Raw genomic sequence first — 20,351 nt, forward strand, 5'->3', positions numbered from 1 at the left:
AGTTATTTTCTTAAATATTGGTGAAGAAAGTGTGTTGTAGGTGATCAGTCAGGTGTAGATGTAAGGAAGCAGTACATCTATGACAATCAGTTATTTTCTTAAATATTGGTGAAGAAAGTGTGTTGTAGGTGATCAGTCAGGTGTAGATGTAAGGAAGCAGTACATCTATGACAATCAGTTATTTTCTTAAATATTGGTGAAGAAAGTGTGCTGTAGGTGATCAGTCAGGTGTAGATGTAAGGAAGCAGTACATCTATGACAATCAGTTATTTTCTTAAATATTGGTGAAGAAAGTGTGTTGTAGATGATCAGTCAGGTGTAGATGTAAGGAAGCAGTACATCTGCAGCCAGAGCATATTTGTTCATGACGTGAATGTTTACTCCTTTCTTGCCACTCACTGGATACAATTTTATTAAAACTGTTTGTTCTACATTGTAATAACATTTATTGCCGACGTGAAGGTAATGCCAAAACAGTGAGTTACCCTTGGTTTGCAGTATAAATAAAGGAAAGGATTATGAGAACTTGGGGGATTGTACCTAACAGCCATGAGCAGAGTACTGTGTCTTATGAGAGTTAGTAGAAACATTCAGCCATGAGAATTAGTCTGCAAGAGGAATTTTAATTTCAGTAAAGGGGGATGAAGCAGTTCAGTCCCTTGTGTAAGGCATATCAACATATCAGCTGGTCTTGAACAGATAACAGCATCACCTCCACTAACAGGTACAGTTACACGCTTTTAAAAGATGCATCTTTAAATGTACTAGTCACAGGAATACTTTAAAGGTTCTCCATTGAGCATGCATTTTAGCCCAGAAATAGGTTTAATCTGGATCCAGGTAACAGCCTACTTAGAATGGCATATATCCTTTATTAGCTTTGCTATGGAAATTTGAGCATTTCACTTCCCAACACCACAACAGTAGTCGGAATTAAGTCAATAGATCAGTTGATGTGCATGCCAGAACTGACCATACGGTCCGGTCCGTGTTGAGAAATCTCACGTTCAGTTGCCATTTTCTAATTTTATTGCCCACAAAGCGAGAACTATACATTATAGGTAGAACATTATTGGTTGTTGGTATTCTTGATCTGGTTGCTTTTTGACTATTTTATCAATACTTTGCTGACTTCTACACTAAAGCCTAACTTCAAAGATGCACACTGTTGGACCATTCTTCAGTGCAAGCATGTTAATATTCAACCTGTAATAATCATGACAGTGATGGTAAACATGGATGTAAACATGCATCCATAGATAAGAGTGTCATGGCGATATTTCACAAATCTCTTCTCTTGGCTTTGAAACAGAAATGTGTGAGTAATGTTGGGCACAGACATAAATACTGGTAACATCAGAGTGAAATCCATTTTATTCCTCCCTATTTCCTCTAGTTGCAATAGAGGATTGAAGGACGTAAAGAGGAGACTATAGTCAAACGTCAATGATAAAGACCTAGAGAATGTAATAGATGTTGGTTAACAATCTTGTCAATCTTGTAATTTGTTAAACTTGACAGATTTTTCCATTCCTTTACAGATCGAAAATGTGCATGCACACAATGATTTTACTGGGTTTTGTGTGGTTTAGTCTGCCACTTCTTGTGGCCCTTGCCTCACCAACCCCTGCTTCGAATGATGAGAGAGGCCCCTGTCAAATCTACAACTCTGGTCGCTCCGCAAACTGCCTTGGTCAGCAACTGGATCATGTTCCATGGAAGCACCTCCCTTCCACGCTTGAAAGTATAGATCTCTCCTACAATGAAATTCATGCCATTCGTGTTAATTACTTTTCTCGCCTACCTCATCTTCGTGTCCTCGAGCTGCAGTTCAACAACATCTCTGTGATTGAGGACCGTGCCTTCCACAACAACCCCCTCCTGGAGCATCTTAACATCTTTAACAACTCCCTAGAGGAAATCCCTGCCAACGCCTTGCAGGACCTCTTCAATCTAAGGGAACTCCTTATGTCGAATAACCTTTACACCCAGGCCACATTGTCAGCTGATGTTTTCTCCAGATTGACCCACCTCAAGGCCCTGTCCATGGGCGGCCCCTTGGTCAAGGGTCTAAGGAAAGGGGACTTCCAGGCATTGAGGAACATTCAGTTGCAGGACTTTGCCATTAAAACTTCATCAAATATCAGTTACTATGAGCCGGGTAGTCTGAAGGTAATCCAGACAGGTAGAATGGGTTTTGACATGGCCATAGATAGGAAGCCGAATTTCCTACCTTTGATTCTACGAGACTTGGCCAACAAGACTTTCAGTCTCATCCAATTCAGGAACCTCTTTGAGTTCATGTATTACATGGGAGATGAGGATATTTTCAGAGGCTTGCAAGACATCAAAGTAGATTCGCTCATCTTTCACCGTGGAAAATTCAATGAGAACCTTATGAGGATGGCCCTATTTAATCTACAGGTCACCCCCCTTAAACGTCTGACACTTCAATACATTGACTTTGCTCGCTCGCCCAACTTTCTGGATAATGGCTTGGGATCCAGTATCAAAGACCTTGCACTGAGTAGACTAAATTTGTGGTAAGCATATCTTATTCTACTCTGTTAAATTACAAAAGCACTTTGCCTTACATTTCTACCCAGAAGACGCAAAAACAAATACAGGTTCCTAGTCACAAGTGTACGTTTTTCATCAATTGAAATCTTTTTTCATATCTATGTATTGGGAAAGTACCACTTATGTTATCATCTTAACCACATCATCTTGACCATGTTTTTTTCATGCTTACATTTCTTTCTTGCTTACTCCTCAGGCACATCAGTAATCCAGACATTTTGCGATTTGACTGGCGCTTCACATGGTTCAACAAAGTCCGACTGCTGTCCATCCAGAATGTCAACTTCAACTCTGTGCCTTGCGATGCCTGGCTTAATATGGAAGACATGGAGGTTTTGGACATCTCAAACAACCGCCTGCAGGACAACATCCTCTTCAACCAGAAATGTGACTACAGGGGCACCATGCCGGCTCTTCGTTCCTTCAATGTCAGCACCAACCAACTGACCAGCCTTAAAGACTTAGCCTCCCTGACCAGGGAGTTCAAACAGTTGAAGGTCCTGGATGTCAGCCACAACATGCTGGGCTCTGCTGAGAAGAGTCACAACTGTAACTGGATGCAGAACATCACCCTGTTGATCGCTCACCACAACCGCTTCGAAAGTGGTGCCCTCCAGTGTCTGCCCACCACAGTACAATTCCTGGACCTCTCGTACTGTGACCTGGACCAGCTGGACATGGCCTACTTCCAACAAACCATCAGCCTCAAGGAGCTCCTGCTCAATGGGAACAAGATCAAGTTCATCCCCTCTGGGTGGAGAAGTCACTCCTTGCAGTCACTGGCTCTGAATGGGAACTCATTTGGGCTCATCAGCATGGGCTCCTTCCAGGACATGCCCCAGCTGTCTCGACTGACGGCGGGGAACAACCCATTCCACTGCACCTGCGACCTCCATGCCTTCCTCCAGGACACAATTTCCAAGGGGAAAGTCAACATCACTGACTGGCCAGAGAACTACAAGTGTTACCATCCAGAGGCCCTGCTCAATACCGCTGTAGAAAGTTTCTTCCCGGGTCACGTGGCCTGCGATATCAGACTGGTCATCATCATCTGTGTGGCTACTACTGCAGCTGTGGTTTTAGTGTTGATGCTTATATGCTACATATTCAATGTTCCCTGGTACATCAAAGCCACATATCAGATCCTCAGAGCCAAATACAGGGCTCATCAGGAAGGAGCATCTGGAAAATCACAGATCTATGTTTACCATGCCTTTATCTCCTACAGCCACCCAGATGCAGACTGGGTCAGGGACCAGTTGTTGCCCTGCTTGGAGAACAGCAAGCCCCCCTACCGACTCTGTATCCACGAGAGAGACTTCATGCCAGGAAAGTGGATCATCGACAACATCATTGAAAATATTGAGAGCAGCGAAAAGGTAAGGGTGAGGACCCACCAAGACAAGTTAGAGGTGTTTTAACAAGTAAATAGTACTAGACTTTTAAATATAAAATGTCAATTGAACAACCCAAAATGTAAGATGTATGTTTTGTTTAGGTTTGTATCCTGATTCCTGCACTGTGAATTTGCCTAAATGAATACACCCTATCCTCTGAATGTTTTGTTTCCTAATCCAGGTCATATTTGTGTTGTCACACCACTTTGTGAACAGCGATTGGTGCAACTACGAGCTCTACTTTGCCCAGCAAAGAGCCATCGGCAAGACCTTCAGCGATGTTATTCTGGTGGTGAAAGAGCCCATCGACCCTGAATCTCTGCCCAGCAAGTATTGTAAGCTCAAGAAGATGCTGTACACCAAAACGTACCTAGAGTGGCCCCAGCAAGCCAAGCAGCAGACCTTCTTCTGGGCTCAACTTAGGAGCTGCCTGGGCAAGCCCACAGTGACTAGAGAGCAGGCTCTTAGTGGTAGGAGCAGCAGTGTATCCTCAGTGGGTGCTGTGCCTGTGATAGAGCTCCCTCTAGAGGATGGGAAACCAGCGATAGCTATGCCACATTTAGACAGAGAAGCAGAGCTCCACAAAGTAGTTCCTCAGGAGATCGAAAATCTTTCAGTGAGAAGTGCAGAGTTTTATGGGCAAAGACCAATCCATGTAGCCGTGGCATCAGACAAAATAAGCCAAGCATGTAGCTTGTAATGTGTATAGTGTCCCAAGACCAATCTCTGTCTGAAGTGCTGAGCTTGCGTGACTTCTTGGCCATGCTGTGGCAGATAATGTGTTTGCTAAGCTGCTGGTAGCATTTGCAAGTGTTTCATAATGATGACAGTGAATAACATGATCTGTCTGCCACCCACCCTTCTGACATGTACAGTGCTTACTCCCCCTTGAACTCTTTACATTTTGTTGTGTTACAAAGTGGGATTGAAATAGATTACATTTTTGTGTCATTGATCGACACAAAATACTCCATAATGTCAAAGAGAAAAAAAATAATAACAGATGTATAAGTATTAATTTATAAGCACAAGTATTCAGCTCGGGGATTTGATCTTTCAACCTTTTGGTTACCAGTCCAACACTCTAACCACTAGGCTACCTGCCGCCCCATGGACTCACTCTGTGTGAAATAATAGGGGTTGATGGTATTTCTGAATGACTACCCTTTCCTCTGTCATCTGTAAGGTCCCTCAGTCAAGTATTGAATTTCAAGCACAGATAGAACTACAAGAAGGGCAGTGATTGGTAGATGGTAAAAATAACAAATCAGACATTGAATATATCTTTAAACATGGTCAAGTTAATAAGTATGCTGTGGAGGATGTGTCAAACAACCCAGACACAACAAAGAAACAGTCGTCCTTCTGAACTGAGCTGCAGGATAGGAAGGAAACTGTTACGGGATGTCAACAAGCGGCCATTGCATTTTAAAACAACTACAGAGTTCAATTGCTGTGATGGGAGAAAACTGAGGATGGATCAACAACATTGTAGTGACTGCACAATAATGACCTAAATGACAGAGAAAAATAATAATACAAATATACAGAATAAAAAATATCCCAAAATATGCATATTTATGCAACAAGGCACTAAAGTAATACTGAGGGGGAAAAAACACAGCAAAGGAACACACTTTTTGGACTAAATGCAAAGCCTTACACATAATGTATGCCATTTAGCAGACACTTTTATCCAAAACGAATTACATTTTGTGTGCACATACACATGCCATGTAGAATCGTCTCTGCCATGTCAAAAGGCACGCAAGCCACAAATCTCATACGAAAAAGGAACCAGTGGGGACTGGATGTTAAATGACAGTTGTTTAGAATGAAAAATGTAGCTTATGCAATGTATTCATGTCCAGTAATATTGAGAAAAATGTGATGGTCCAAATATTGAAAACAATATAAATACAATAATGAAATATAGTTTCCTAAATATTTTTTACTTTTCTATACTCTATACATGCTTTAATGTACATGTGAATGTTATTGTTAATGTGAATGGTATTTACTAATTAAGTAAATAACAAATGAGTTAATTGCTTGCCTAATGCAAATGAATTTAAGCCAATAACTCTAATAAAACAGTGGTGTGTTTTATACTTGACTGTTGAGTGGGTATTTAGAAATAGGGATGTGTTAAAATGCAGTGTAATTCTTTTTTACAATATCAGTGTGAAGGGCTGCTTTGTGAAACCTGGCAATATTTATAACTGACCAATAGATGACACCCTTTTACATGTTCAGGAAGACACTTTAAGTTTGTTTGTGTGTGTGTGTGTGTGTGTGTGTGTGTGTGTGTGTGTGTGTGTGTGTGTGTGTGTGTGTGTGTCTTGAGGAAGAGATCAGACTTATATCACAGAAACTGGCAGATGTCAGACATGATATAACAAACAGCATCTGCCTGTAGTTATATGCCCAGCAAGACAACATACATACTTTTATTGTATCAAGTGTTTGTTCTATGCAACAGAATAGAGTATTCTTAACTATTGTATGTGTGTTCTACTGAGGATGGGCCTCTGGGAGATAACACTGACAGGAGATTTATAATGTATTTTGGGTGATAAAACCTAAAGAGCATTCCAGAGCAATGAGTTAATGCTTCTGTTCTATATGGTACCAGGGAGAGATGGTTCCAGTTTGGAGTCGGAGGGACAGACACTGGTCTCTATACAATGAAAACTGTTGACACAGCAGATACTGTCTGCTATGTATTATAGGTATCTTTCATACAGATCTTAACCTTGTGACCCATTCTATATATCTGTTGTTCGTCATGTAGGTTGAAAGGGGTGTGTCTTGGCTATAAAATACCTTTGTACTTTTGTCTCGGGGCTCTCAACGAATCATTTGATCGTGAATAGTCGACCAGCCATCATTATCGTAGAGCACTCAATTGATTCACTTTATATGTGTGCGTTGTATTGACCTGCTCCCTTATTAATAAGTAATTAAATATTTAGTTTAAGTATAACTCTGACTTGTGTGATAAGTTTGTCTTTCCTCATTTGATAGTAAAAAAAATGAACCACCACAGTTCCTATTCTAGTATGTCTCCTTATGTGTTTTTCCAATTGTTAAATGAGAAAATGGCTACCCAGACTAAATCAAAATGTATTATGTGCTGGCTATTTACAGAAATTGCCATCTGAGCACAGAACATAAGAAGAAAACATGTTATCACTCTACTCATTTTAAATCCCATGTGCATTATCATTGCTACCTGTATTTTCAGTATTCTGGAATAATAGGTGTGAACTGTACAAGATAATTGAAGGTACAATTAAGTTCAAGATTGCACAGGCTGTAAGAGATTCTAACAGTTGGTTCTGCTTCTCTGCACGGTAATGAGAGATGGTGGCTTTAGTTTCCCACACAAAAGGGAAAGGTGAGTGCTCTTTTTCTGGGTCACTCAAGTTGACATCTACTTAAGTGAGATCACCTTGGAAACGCATTCCGCAGAGCCCGCTTTTGTGGCCTTGACATGGCCAAGCCTCGATGAATGACTTCCACCAGACTTACAGTATTTGTCCTGGAGCTGTCTAATCTTGGAAGGTTAAGTAAAGTATAGCCTGCAAAGTAATACGCAAAGTATATGACATGCAAATACTTATGACAGAGGTCTGTATTCTGACCCCATAGACAGTTACCACATATCAGGCCTAACACCTTTGCCAAGATATCCTAGAAACTATGGCTTCTCAGGCATTATCACTTAATTGATCCCTTGGTTGTGTATTCTGCAAATATACATTTAAATTAGTGTTTGTTTTATTGAGTGTTTATCTAATCTACCGTAGTCATAGCATAAGAGCATGTAATCTTGAAAAGGGATAGAAGGACAGGTGTTGTATGTCAACGTGGACATTAGCATATGAATTAATTAGAATATCATAGAATATAGCATGTGTGATGAAAGATGGCTCATTCATCAGCTACAGCTGATTTGAATTTGGTAGTTAGAGTCTGTTATGAGCATACAGAGGGAGATTATTTCCATGTGATGTCATTTGAGGTGATAAATGCTGGCAAACCCTTTTGGGTGCCCAGCAAGGGACAATGGTGAGAGAGAGAGAATGAATGTATGGAACATACTGTAGTAGGCCTATACATATCTGACCTGCTGCTGTCATATCCCATGGCTTATGTACCATCATATCCCATGGCTAATGTACTGTCATATCCCATGGCTAATGTACTGTCATATCCCAAGGCTAATGTACCGTCATATATATATATAATAATATATATAATATAATATATGCCATTTAGCAGACGCTTTTATCCAAAGCGACTTACAGTCATGTGTGCATACATTCTACGTATGGGTGATCCCGGGGATCGAACCCACTACCCTGGCGTTACAAGCGCCATGCTCTACCAACTGAGCTACACAGGACCACTTATGTACTGTCATATCCCATGGCTAATGTACTGTCATATCCCATGGCTAATGTACTGTCATATCCCAAGGCTAATGTACTGTCATATCCCATGGCTTATGTACTGTCATATCCCATGGCTAATGTACTGTCATATCCCATGGCTAATGTACTGTCATATCCCAAGGCTAATGTACCGTCATATCCCATGGCTAATGTACTGTCATATCCCATGGCTAATGTACTGTCATATCCCATGGCTAATGTACCGTCATATCCCATGGCTAATGTACTGTCATATCCCATGGCTAATGTACTGTCATATCCCATGGCTAATGTACTGTCATATCCCATGGCTAATGTACTGTCATATCCCATGGCTAATGTACCGTCATATCCCATGGCTAATGTACTGTCATATCCCATGGCTAATGTACTGTCATATCCCATGGTTAATGTACTGTCATATCCCATGGCTAATGTACCGACATATCCCATGGCTAATGTACTGTAATATCCCATGGCTCATGTACTGTCATATCCCATGGCTAATGTACTGTCATATCCCATGGCTAATGTACTGTCATATCCCATGGCTAATGTACTGTCATATCCCATGGCTAATGTACTGTCATATCCCATGGCTAATGTACTGTCATATCCCATGTGTTATGCAGGTGAATGAGGACCCAAAAGCGACTTGGCGAAAACAGAGTTTTTAATCCAGTAAGATACTTAACAAAACAAAAGGCATAATACTACTCGTAAAGACGAGAACAGACTGGAGACTTGATCAAGAACTGCAGGTTGCCTCGGGAAGGCACTTGAACCTAGCAGACTCAGACACCTGCTCACCACGCAGCATCTGAGGGAAACACGACACGACAGGGCAAAACATAGACACAGCACGGTGAATATAGACAAGGATCCGACAGGGCAGGTACGGAAAACAAGGAGAGAAATAGGGACTCTAATCAGGGAAAAGGATCGGGAACAGGTGTGGGAAGACTAAATGATTGATTAGGGGAATAGGAACAGCTGGGAGTAGGAACGGAACGATAGAGAGAAGAGAGAGCGAGAGAGTGAGAGAGGGAGGGGGAGAGAGAGGGATAGAAAGAGGGAAAGAACCTAATAAGACCAGCAGAGGGAAACGAATAGAAGGGGAAGCACAGGGACAAGACATGATAATTAATGACAAAACATGACAGTACCCCCCACTCACCGAGCGCCTCCTGGCGCACTCGAGGAGGAACCCTGGCGGCAACGGAGGAAATCATCAATAAGCGAACGGTCCAGCACGTCCCGAGACGGAACCCAACTCCTCTCCTCAGGACCGTAACCCTCCCAATCCACTAAGTATTGGTGACCCCGTCCCGAGAACGCATGTCCATGATCTTACGTACCTTGTAAATAGGTGCGCTCTCGACAAGGACGGGAGGGGGAGGGAAGACGAACGGGGATGCGAAGAAAGGGCTTGACACAGGAGACATGGAAGACAGGATGGACGCGACGAAGATGTCGCGGAAGAAGCAGTCGCACAGCGACAGGATTGACGACCTGGGAGACACGGAACGGACCAATGAACCGCGGAGTCAACTTACGAGAAGCTGTCGTAAGAGGAAGGTTGCGAGTGGAAAGCCACACTCTCTGGCCGCAACAATACCTTGGACTCTTAATCCTGCGTTTATTGGCGGCTCTCACAGTCTGTGCCCTGTAACAGCAAAGTGCAGACCTCACCCTCCTCCAGGTGCGCTCACAACGTTGGACAAACGCTTGAGCGGAGGGAACGCTGGACTCGGCAAGCTGGGATGAGAACAGAGGAGGCTGGTAACCCAGACTACTCTGAAACGGAGATAACCCGGTAGCAGACGAAGGAAGCGAGTTGTGAGCGTATTCTGCCCAGGGGAGCTGTTCTGCCCAAGACGCAGGGTTTCTGAAAGAAAGGCTGCGTAGTATGCGACCAATCGTCTGATTGGCCCTCTCTGCTTGACCGTTAGACTGGGGATGAAACCCGGAAGAGAGACTGACGGACGCACCAATCAAACGACAGAACTCCCTCCAAAACTGTGACGTGAATTGCGGACCTCTGTCTGAAACGGCGTCTAACGGGAGGCCATGAATTCTGAACACATTCTCGATGATGATTTGTGCCGTCTCCTTAGCGGAAGGAAGTTTAGCGAGGGGGATGAAATGTGCCGCCTTAGAGAACCTATCGACAACCGTAAGAATCACAGTCTTCCCCGCAGACAAAGGCAGACCGGTAATGAAGTCTAGGGCGATGTGAGACCATGGTCGAGAAGGAATGGGGAGCGGTCTGAGACGACCGGCAGGAGGAGAGTTACCCGACTTAGTCTGCGCGCAGTCCGAACAAGCAGCCACGAAACGGCGCGTGTCACGCTCCTGAGTCGGCCACCAAAAGCGCTGGCGAATAGACGCAAGAGTGCCTCGAACACCGGGATGACCAGCTAACTTGGCAGAGTGAGCCCACTGAAGAACAGCCAGACGAGTGGAAACAGGAACGAAAAGGAGGTTACTAGGACAAGCGTGCGGCGACGCAGTGTGCGTGAGTGCTTGCTTAACCTGTCTTTCAATTCCCCAGACTGTTAACCCGACAACACGCCCATAAGGAAGAATCCCCTCGGGATCAGTAGAAGCCACAGAAGAACTAAACAGACGGGATAAGGCATCAGGCTTGGTGTTTTTGCTACCCGGACGGTAAGAAATCACAAACTCGAAACGAGCAAAAACAACGCCCAACGAGCTTGACGGGCATTAAGTCGTTTGGCAGAACGGATGTACTCAAGGTTCTTATGGTCTGTCCAAACGACAAAAGGAACGGTCGCCCCCTCCAACCACTGTCGCCATTCGCCTAGGGCTAAGCGGATGGCGAGCAGTTCACGGTTACCCACATCATAGTTGCGCTCAGATGGCGACAGGCGATGAGAAAAATAAGCGCAAGGATGAACCTTATCGTCAGACTAGAAGCGCTGGGAAAGAATGGCTCCCACGCCTACCTCTGAAGCGTCAACCTCGACAATGAATTGTCTAGTGACGTCAGGAGTAACGAGGATAGGAGCGGACGTAAAACGTTCTTTTAGAAGATCAAAAGCTCCCTGGGCGGAACCGGACCACTTAAAACACGTCTTGACAGAAGTAAGAGCTGTGAGAGGGGCAGCAACTTGACCGAAATTACGAATGAAACGCCGATAGAAATTAGCGAAACCTAAAAAGCGCTGCAACTCGACACGTGACCTTGGAACGGGCCAATCACTGACAGCCTGGACCTTAGCGGAATCCATCTGAATGCCTTCAGCGGAAATAACGGAACCGAGAAAAGTAACGGAGGAGACATGAAAAGAGCACTTCTCAGCCTTTACGTAGAGACAATTCTCTAAAAGGCGCTGTAGAACACGTCGAACGTGCTGAACATGAATCTCGAGTGACGGTGAAAAAATCAGGATATCGTCAAGATAGACAAAAACAAAGATGTTCAGCATGTCTCTCAGAACATCATTAACTAATGCCTGAAAAACAGCTGGCGCATTGGCGAGACCAAACGGCAGAACCCGGTACTCAAAATGCCCTAACGGAGTGTTAAACGCCGTTTTCCACTTGTCCCCCTCTCTGATGCGCACGAGATGGTAAGCGTTACGAAGGTCCAACTTAGTAAAGCACCTGGCTCCCTGCAGAATCTCGAAGGCTGATGACATAAGGGGAAGCGGATAACGATTCTTAACCGTTATGTCATTCAGCCCTCGATAATCCACGCAGGGGCGCAGAGTACCGTCCTTCTTCTTAACAAAAAGAACCCCGCCCCGGCCGGAGAGGAAGAAGGCACTATGGTACCGGCGTCAAGAGACACAGATAAATAATCCTCGAGAGCCTTACGTTCGGGAGCCGACAGAGAGTATAGTCTACCCCGAGGAGGAGTGGTCCCCGGAAGGAGATCAATACTACAATCATACGACCGGTGAGGAGGAAGGGAGTTGGCTCGGGACCGACTGAAGACCGTGCGCAGATCATGATATTCCTCCGGCACTCCTGTCAAATCGCCAGGTTCCTCCTGAGAAGTGGGGACAGAAGAAATGGGAGGGATGGCAGACATTAAGCACTTCACATGACAAGATACGTTCCAGGATAGGATAGAATTACAAGACCAATTAATAGAAGGATTATGACATACTAGCCAGGGATGACCCAAAACAACAGGTGTAAAAGGTGAACGAAAAATCAAAAAAGAAATAGTCTCACTGTGGTTACCAGATACTGTGAGAGTTAAAGGTAGTGTCTCAAATCTGATACTGGGAAGATGACTACCATCTAAGGCAAACATGGGCGTAGGCTTGTCTAACTGTCTGAAAGGAATGTTATGTTTCCGAACCCATGCTTCGTCCATGAAACAACCCTCAGCCCCAGAGTCAATCAAGGCACTGCATGTAGCACCCGAACCGGTCCAGCGTAGATGGACCGACATAGTAGTACAGGATCTAGATGAAGAGACCTGAGTAGTAGCGCTCACCAGTAGCCCTCCGCTTACTGATGAGCTCTGGCCTTTACTGGACATGAATTGACAAAATGTCCATCAAATCCGCAATAGAGGCACAGGCGGTTGGTGATCCTCCGTTCCCTCTCCTTGGTCGAGATGCGAATACCTCCCAGCTGCATGGGCTCAGTCTCTGAGCCAGAGGAGGGAGATGGTTGCGATGCGGAGCAGGGAAACACCGTTGACGCGAGCTCTCTTCCACGAGCTTGGTGACGAAGATCTACCCGTCATTCTATGCGGATGGCGAGAGCAATCAAAGAGTCCACACTGGAAGGAACCTCCCGAGAGAGAATCTCATCTTTGACCACTGTGTGGAGTCCCTCCAGAAAACGAACGAGCAGCGCCGGCTCGTTCCAGTCACTAGAGGCAGCAAGAGTACGAAACTCTATAGAGTAATCCGTTATGGATCGATCACCTTGGCATAGGGAAGCCAGAGCCCTAGAAGCCTCCCCACCAAAAACTGAACGGTCAAAAACCCGAATCATCTCCTCTTTAAAGTTCTGGTAATTGTTAGAACAATCAGCCCTTGCCTCCCAGATAGCTGTGCCCCACTCTCGGGCCCGGCCAGTAAGGAGTGAAATGACGTAAGCAACCCGAGCTCTCTCGCTAGAGTATGTGTTGGGTTGGAGAGAGAACACAATATCACACTGGGTGAGAAAGGAGCGGCACTCCGTGGGCTGCCCGGAGTAGCAAGGTGGGTTATTAACCCTAGGTTCCGGAGGCTCGGCAGGCCAGGAAGTAACAGGTGGCACGAGACGAAGACTCTGGAACTGTCCAGAGAGGTCGGAAACCTGAGCGGCCAGGTTCTCCACGGCATGGCGAGCAGCAGACAATTCCTGCTCGTGTCTGCCGAGCATGGCTCCTTGGATCTTGACGGCAGTGTTACGAGCCTCTGTAGTCGCTGGGTCCATTCCTTGGTCGGATCCTTCTGTTATGCAGGTGAATGAGGACCCAAAAGCGACTTGGCGAAAACAGAGTTTTTAATCCAGTAAGATACTTAACAAAACAAAAGGCATAATACTACTCGTAAAGACGAGAACAGACTGGAGACTTGATCAAGAACTGCAGGTTGCCTCGGGAAGGCACTTGAACCTAGCAGACTCAGACACCTGCTCACCACGCAGCATCTGAGGGAAACAAGACACGACAGGGCAAAACATAGACACAGCACGGTGAATATAGACAAGGATCCGACAGGGCAGGTACGGAAAACAAGGAGAGAAATAGGGACTCTAATCAGGGAAAAGGATCGGGAACAGGTGTGGGAAGACTAAATGATTGATTAGGGGAATAGGAACAGCTGGGAGTAGGAACGGAACGATAGAGAGAAGAGAGAGCGAGAGAGTGAGAGAGGGAGGGGGAGAGAGAGGGATAGAAAGAGGGAAAGAACCTAATAAGACCAGCAGAGGGAAACGAATAGAAGGGGAAGCACAGGGACAAGACATGATAATTAATGACAAAACATGACACCATGGCTAATGTACCGTCATATCCCATGGCTAATGTACTGTCAAAGCCCATGGCTAATGTACTGTCATATCCCATGGCTAATGTACTGTCATGTACTGCCAGAAATTGTGTACACATCATTGCGACATGGAGCTGTGCATTATCATGCTGAAACATGAGGTGATGGCGGCAGATAAATGGCACGACAATGGGCCTCAGGATCTCGTCACGATATCTCTGTGCATTCAAATTGCCATTGATAAACTGCAATTGCGTTTGTTGTCCAAAGTTTATGCCGGCTCATACCATAACCCAACCACCACCATGGGGCACTGTTCACAACAAACCACTCGCCCACACAACGCCATACACGCCACCTGCTCGGTACAGTTAAAACCGGGATTCTTCCATGAAGAACACACTTCTCCAGCGTGCTCGTGGCCATCGAAGGTGAGCATTTGCACACTGAAGTTGGTTACGACTCCAAACTGCAGTCAGGTCAATACCCTGGTGAGGATGACGAGCACGCGGATGAGCTTCCCTGAGATGGTTTCAGACGATTTGTGCAGAAATTCATGGGCTTATTTTTCGTGGACAGATTTTGGGCGGAGTAAAACCTCTTGCTTCACCTCTTCCTCTCTACTTACAGCTGGTCACTGTCGTGGGTTCTCAGCAGATGTGTATGGAAGACAGCTGGCTCCATGTGAACTACTCCCGACGCTCTGTTTTAACGTTCAGAAACGTTAATAATTATACCTTGCAATATGGTTTTGGAAACATAAAGCCTTCCACTTTCACATCAAAATAATTTCACAAATGCTAAATAAACACTTAATATACAATGTTTTAACCGGTTTTAACACAGTTGCAGGCAGCAGCATTTTTCAGTTACAACACTATTACACACAATTGTTAGGAGACGCTTCGATAGCTAATTAGTAAAATAAAGGTAAATAAAAAACAACTCATTAATTATAACAGGTCGTCTTCTTCAAATTTCAGTCAGTCGTCTTCTTCAAATTTGTATTGGAGGACCGCAACAAACTTAAAGGTGCATACACCACCACCTACTGTATTGGAGTGTGAGGACGGTCCTGTGTTTCCACCTACTGTTCTGGAATGTGAATTCATTACACTTTGACACAAAAAGGGAAGGGGACAGGGAAAAGGGACCAACTAACCTTACATCCATGAAAAACCTCACAACTTTTCCACTACTTGGCTCCATCTGAATCCTACACCAGGCTGACATCCTGGGAGGACGAGACACTATCATTCAACACACATTGTAACTCAACTGCAGTAAAATCTCATACACCCAAATACCTGTCTGCAGCTGCCACCACAACATCTATTTGTGTGATTTACGTTCCATTCCTGAGGTACAGTTGATAACCATGGCTATGCCTCACTCTCTATTGGCCACAGCCTGCTCACAGGGATCATCTTAGGATCTTTAGCCCTGTACCCATCTTCCTCTTCTACTCTCTTCACTGTCTGGGCATACAAAACTTTCTGTACTACTCTGATCCAAGCAACTTCAGCCTGCCTTTCTCTCACTGGAAACTTCTGATCCTCAGCACCATGGGTACCCCCACAGTTAACACACAACTGTTTTCACCGATACTGCATATTCCTTTGTCTCATGCCCCCCTGCACACTTCTCACGGTCGCCTGTCTTCCGTAGGCCTAAATAAGCGCTATAACATGGAAATATGGCAGCCCTACATGGACCTCTAATCCTAAAAAGGTGTGTAGTCATTTAGCCTTTTGTTTTTTCATAAATACCATCTCACCGATGTGAAAGTTATTCCAAATATTTCCAAAACAGTATCTCTTCGTGCGAGGTATAGGCCTATTTGCGTTTAGACAGAGCATTTGGGAATTGTCACGGCATTTCTCTCAGAAGGCTAAAGGGTACGTCCAATGGCTCATGCAATGCAATAGAATACATGTTACATGCGGTATATTCATTCATTACGCCAATTTTGTTGCAAAACGTTTTGCAACAGAAACCATTTAGCCTACGCCAAACGGTAAACGTTTTGCAAGAGTTTCTATTGGACAAATTCAGGTAGGTCCCGTCACCGTTTCCTCTGAGTGCATCAGTGTGGTTCTTAAACCATAAACGGTTTCCGTAGCAACTAAACTCGGAATGGAAGTCGGTCTTTTTAGTTGCTTTAAACCAATAGGTCCCATCATTTCAAGACGTCGTTGTTAAATACAGCCTATACGACTGTATACCGATACTGTCTTGTTTATGCGATAGGCTAATACATTCTGTATAATACTTATAATTAGTAGTTGCACAGCGAAATGTAACCTTACATGGTTAAATTAATTAGGCATACCTGTGTCATTTGCATCCGTGACGTTGTAGGTTTCACCGGTGGGGGGCGCCTGATTTGAATTTAGTCTCAAGTGAGATGCATAAAACAGGTAAGATGAGAGTCGACGCCACTTCTGCTTCGTTTGTCATCAGCTTTGAGGTGAGTAGCGGACCTGTTTGTGGTAATATATATATATATATATATATATAACCTGTATGCCTAGTTCTTGTTGAGCATATGTTCATGTTTGGCCATGCAGCCTATTTTTATTTGTTATACCTTTATTTAACTAGGCAAGTCAGGTAAAGAACAAATTCTTATTTTCAATGACTGCCTAGGAACAGTCAGGTGAGTGAAATCAAATGTCCTTTTTTGGGGGACTGTAGCATTGGGTTTCTATTTTATAGTGGTTCTCTTTTGGTAATTGCACAATTTGCCATCTGTTTTATAATTGGCTTAAACTAGGCCTACAAAAAGTTTCAGCAAATGTGCTTTGGGCCTATACTGACTGGAATAACAACTATACAGTGTACAAAATATTAGGTAGACCTTCCCCTTTTGTCCTAAGAATAGCCTCAATTCGTTGAGGGCGACGTACTCTACAAGGTAAAAAGCGTTCCGCAGGGATGCTGGCCCATGTTGATGCCGACACTTCCCACAGTTCTGTAAAGTTGGCTGGATGTCCTTTTGGGTGGTGAACCATTCTTAATAAAAACGGGGAAACTATTGCGCAGCGTTGCATTTCTTGACATACTCCAACTGGTGCGCCTGGCACCTGTTAATTTGAACAGAAGTCTTCTGTCGTGCCCTTTCACCCTCAATAGCACACATTCTCAAGACTTAAAATCCTTATTTTAACTTGTCTCTACCCCTTCAACTACACTGAAGTGGATTTAACAAGTGACATCAATAAGGGATAATGGCGTTCACCTGGTCAGTGTCATTGAAAGAGCAGGTGTTCCTTATGTTTTGTTCACTCGGTGTACTTTCAGTCCAATTGCCTCAACAGCCCGTGGTGTTTTAACGAGGGTGTTTTCACAGAGCTGATCACATTTGTAAGGTACAGAACCACACAATCTAAACTTATCAAATAATGCTTGATTCAGGGGTGTTGTGTGCTTTAGATGCATCAAACATTAGGCCTACCCCTTCAGAGCTTGAATTACTAGGATAGCTGCACACATCACGTAAGAATGGGCTACATTTGTGTCTCTGGGGATGACAATTTTATAGCTTGTGAAACCATCTATAACCTTACTGAGACAACCAATCCTTTTTGAATGTTTATCATGGACCCCCTGAGAACAGCAAGGTATGACTGTTTCCTCTGTAGGCTCACCAGGACAACCAATAGCAATGTCTCATTCTCCTTTGGATCAATATTTTTCAATCCTAGTTGCTGCTGGAGTTGATGTCTTATTTAAAGATCTTAATTCATGGGTTGCTAGTTATCGGATGCCTGTCTAGATCATAATTGAGAATTGACTTGTTTTCAAAGACTACATTTGAAAGGGGGATAGAATTTAACCCACATGATCATTTTGAACTGGATTAAATGCTAAAAACTGGCCCCAGTGGCTGTTGCATACAGTTTACAATATTCTACACTGACAAATGTTTCATGTAAAAATAAACAGGAACCAGTAAGGAGTTCACTTCATGCAAATTGACTTTTACTGTAAAATCTAATTGTCCATACAGTTTATACACTGTCATGGATTGACCTGTCCCTCACGTTTCTTTTAGGTATTCACAGCAGTGTAAAATGGGTTCCAAACTCGAGAGTGCAATGGAGGGGCTAATTCAAGTGTTCCACTCATATTCCTCAAAAGAAGGGGACAAGTACAAGCTGAGCAAAGTTGAGCTGAAGAATCTATTGCAGGGTGAACTGAGTGAATTCCTGGCGGTGAGTTTGATTCCTAATGCTGTCCAGGCGAGGGATATGTGGGTTCAATTACATTTTAAGTAGACATAAACAAAATGTAAAACTGCCCCAAAGCAAGTCATGCATGCAAGAATTGGAGAAGTCTTGATTTATTGAACAGTTGTGGGACCATCACCTTCACAACATATTGTATTAGAATCATTTAAATAATACAATGGCCTTGCCTAGAAATGACACATCACCTAGACATTTCATAGATCTGAAATGATTTGATGGTAAAACAATGGCATGAGATGGATTTTTCCATCTGATTGGCTTTGTGCAATTTCCTGCGCATTGCTTATTCCAGTTCTTATCTACAACTGTTCTAAGAGTCATGTGGCTGCTTCTGGTCTTGGCCTACCTTTCAATGCATTAACTGTTTCTACTCCTCTCTCAGGCATGCAAGGACCCTATGGTTGTAGATAAGATCATGAGTGATCTGGATGAAGACAAAGATGGCGAAGTGGACTTTAAGGAGTTTGTCGTCTTGGTTGTTGTGCTGACAGTGGCCTGTAACGAGTTCTTTGTAGAGGGCCTGAATGAATGAGTTGGGGGGGGGCGGTCTGTGACCAAATTTCTACTCATTATTCCTTGTTAATAAAACAAACGTATGCTGTCATTTGATTGAAATGACTCTCTCCTTGACAAAAAGGCAAATGTTTGAATATTCTTGTCACATAATGGTCATTTCTAACAAAGGCTCTTTTCACTGTTGTAAAATGATTGCTTCTGGAGAGAATCCTGCAATGGACTGTGCAGTTTCAGTGTACTATTGCACTAGTAGTTAACATTCTGCTCAGATCAATGAAGGTGATCATTGCTCTTTCTAAATGTTACTCAGCTCATTTGACTTGAATGCGTGTTACTGGTACATGTCTTTTACATGAACTCTGGGCAGTATGAATCAATTGTCTCGGAGTAGGAGTGCTGATTTAGGATCAGTTTTGCTTTTTTGATCTGTGAATAAGATTACATGGACGGTAGGGACTTGATCATAAAAAAGCACTTATACTGAGATTCTTCATATGGCCCCTGGTCTGCCACCTATGCTTAAACATGGCAAACCGCACCCAACATTTTAGGGAAGGCTTTGTACTGAAATGCACAACACTTTTAGCCAAACATGGTTCTAAACTAACTTCCAAAGTGACTTCCCCTCAGGTGTGCACTGCAAAGCTCCAGAGAGGAAGGGGGGAAAAAAAACAATTTCCCACACAGACTGGCTGCATCCTAAGTTTCCCCAATCTTAATGAAATGCAAAGCTTGATTTAAATCCATGTAAAAGATTGCTTTAGAGCCTGTTTGCGGCAACAGAACACTGCAGTCTCTGACAACTTAATACTGGAGTCTGGATGCTTCAGCCATTTGCGTTGAACACTTCCTGTAACTTAAAATATGAGCGTGCACTGAGCAACATGTCAGGGTTTCATGTATGACTGCTGCTGTGAGAAATTTGCCACCTTAAACTATTTCAAGCAGCCTTCAAAACTAGTAAGACTACTAGAAACAGGCTTTGGAAAATTAACTAAGGATTCATCAGGTGAAATCTAAATACTAGTCTTCATTCATTTACACAATTAGCCAGAAAAGGGGTACATTCTCTCAAGCTATTTTGTCCAGACAATATGGAAAAGCAATTGCATTACATGTATGGTTGCGTGCCCTTCTTTCCACACTCTGAAATATTAGTCATTAGGCTCTGGCCATGTCTGAATACCCATACATTTAAAA

General features: G+C 43.7%; 2 protein-coding genes across 3 annotated transcripts; both read left to right on the forward strand.

Annotated features, from left to right (window-relative positions):
• Positions 1–1,548: 1,548 nt before the first annotated feature.
• On the forward strand, positions 1,549–6,852 carry LOC124005693 (toll-like receptor 2 type-2). Its single transcript, XM_046315172.1, has 3 exons — positions 1,549–2,543; positions 2,777–3,959; positions 4,159–6,852. The coding sequence occupies exons 1-3, from the start codon at positions 1,549–1,551 to the stop codon at positions 4,675–4,677; spliced, it is 2,697 nt and encodes an 898-aa protein (XP_046171128.1). The 3' UTR covers positions 4,678–6,852.
• Positions 6,853–16,707: 9,855 nt separating this feature from the next.
• Positions 16,708–20,143, forward strand: LOC124005044 (protein S100-A1-like). 2 transcript variants are annotated; one of them, XM_046313909.1, is made up of 3 exons: positions 16,708–16,852; positions 18,440–18,599; positions 19,018–20,140. In XM_046313909.1, exons 2-3 carry the CDS (start codon positions 18,459–18,461, stop codon positions 19,165–19,167), a joined length of 291 nt encoding a protein of 96 aa, XP_046169865.1. In that variant the 5' UTR covers positions 16,708–16,852; positions 18,440–18,458; the 3' UTR covers positions 19,168–20,140. The 2 variants fall into 2 exon arrangements, with proteins under 2 accessions (XP_046169865.1, XP_046169864.1); XM_046313908.1 differs by lacking the exon at positions 16,708–16,852 and adding an exon at positions 17,968–18,005 and having other exon boundaries at positions 19,018–20,143.
• Positions 20,144–20,351: the final 208 nt, after the last annotated feature.

This window comes from Oncorhynchus gorbuscha, linkage group LG19, assembly GCF_021184085.1.
Source record: "Oncorhynchus gorbuscha isolate QuinsamMale2020 ecotype Even-year linkage group LG19, OgorEven_v1.0, whole genome shotgun sequence".
In the NCBI taxonomy this organism is placed as follows: domain Eukaryota; kingdom Metazoa; phylum Chordata; class Actinopteri; order Salmoniformes; family Salmonidae; genus Oncorhynchus; species Oncorhynchus gorbuscha.

What these genes read in the sequence shown, in the direction of transcription:
- LOC124005693 (XM_046315172.1), top strand. Translation starts at nt 1,549, where the DNA reads ATGTGCATGCACACAATGATTTTACTGGGTTTTGTGTGGTTTAGTCTG. An exon ending in CTGAGTAGACTAAATTTGTG is followed by an intron (nt 2,544 to 2,776) that starts GTAAGCATATCT and finishes CTTACTCCTCAG; the next exon opens with GCACATCAGTAATCCAGACA. An exon ending in ATATTGAGAGCAGCGAAAAG is followed by an intron (nt 3,960 to 4,158) that starts GTAAGGGTGAGG and finishes TTCCTAATCCAG; the next exon opens with GTCATATTTGTGTTGTCACA.
- LOC124005044 (XM_046313908.1), top strand. Translation starts at nt 17,974, where the DNA reads ATGTTTATCATGGACCCCCTGAGAACAGCAAG. An exon ending in GACCCCCTGAGAACAGCAAG is followed by an intron (nt 18,006 to 18,439) that starts GTATGACTGTTT and finishes CGTTTCTTTTAG; the next exon opens with GTATTCACAGCAGTGTAAAA. An exon ending in AACTGAGTGAATTCCTGGCG is followed by an intron (nt 18,600 to 19,017) that starts GTGAGTTTGATT and finishes CTCCTCTCTCAG; the next exon opens with GCATGCAAGGACCCTATGGT.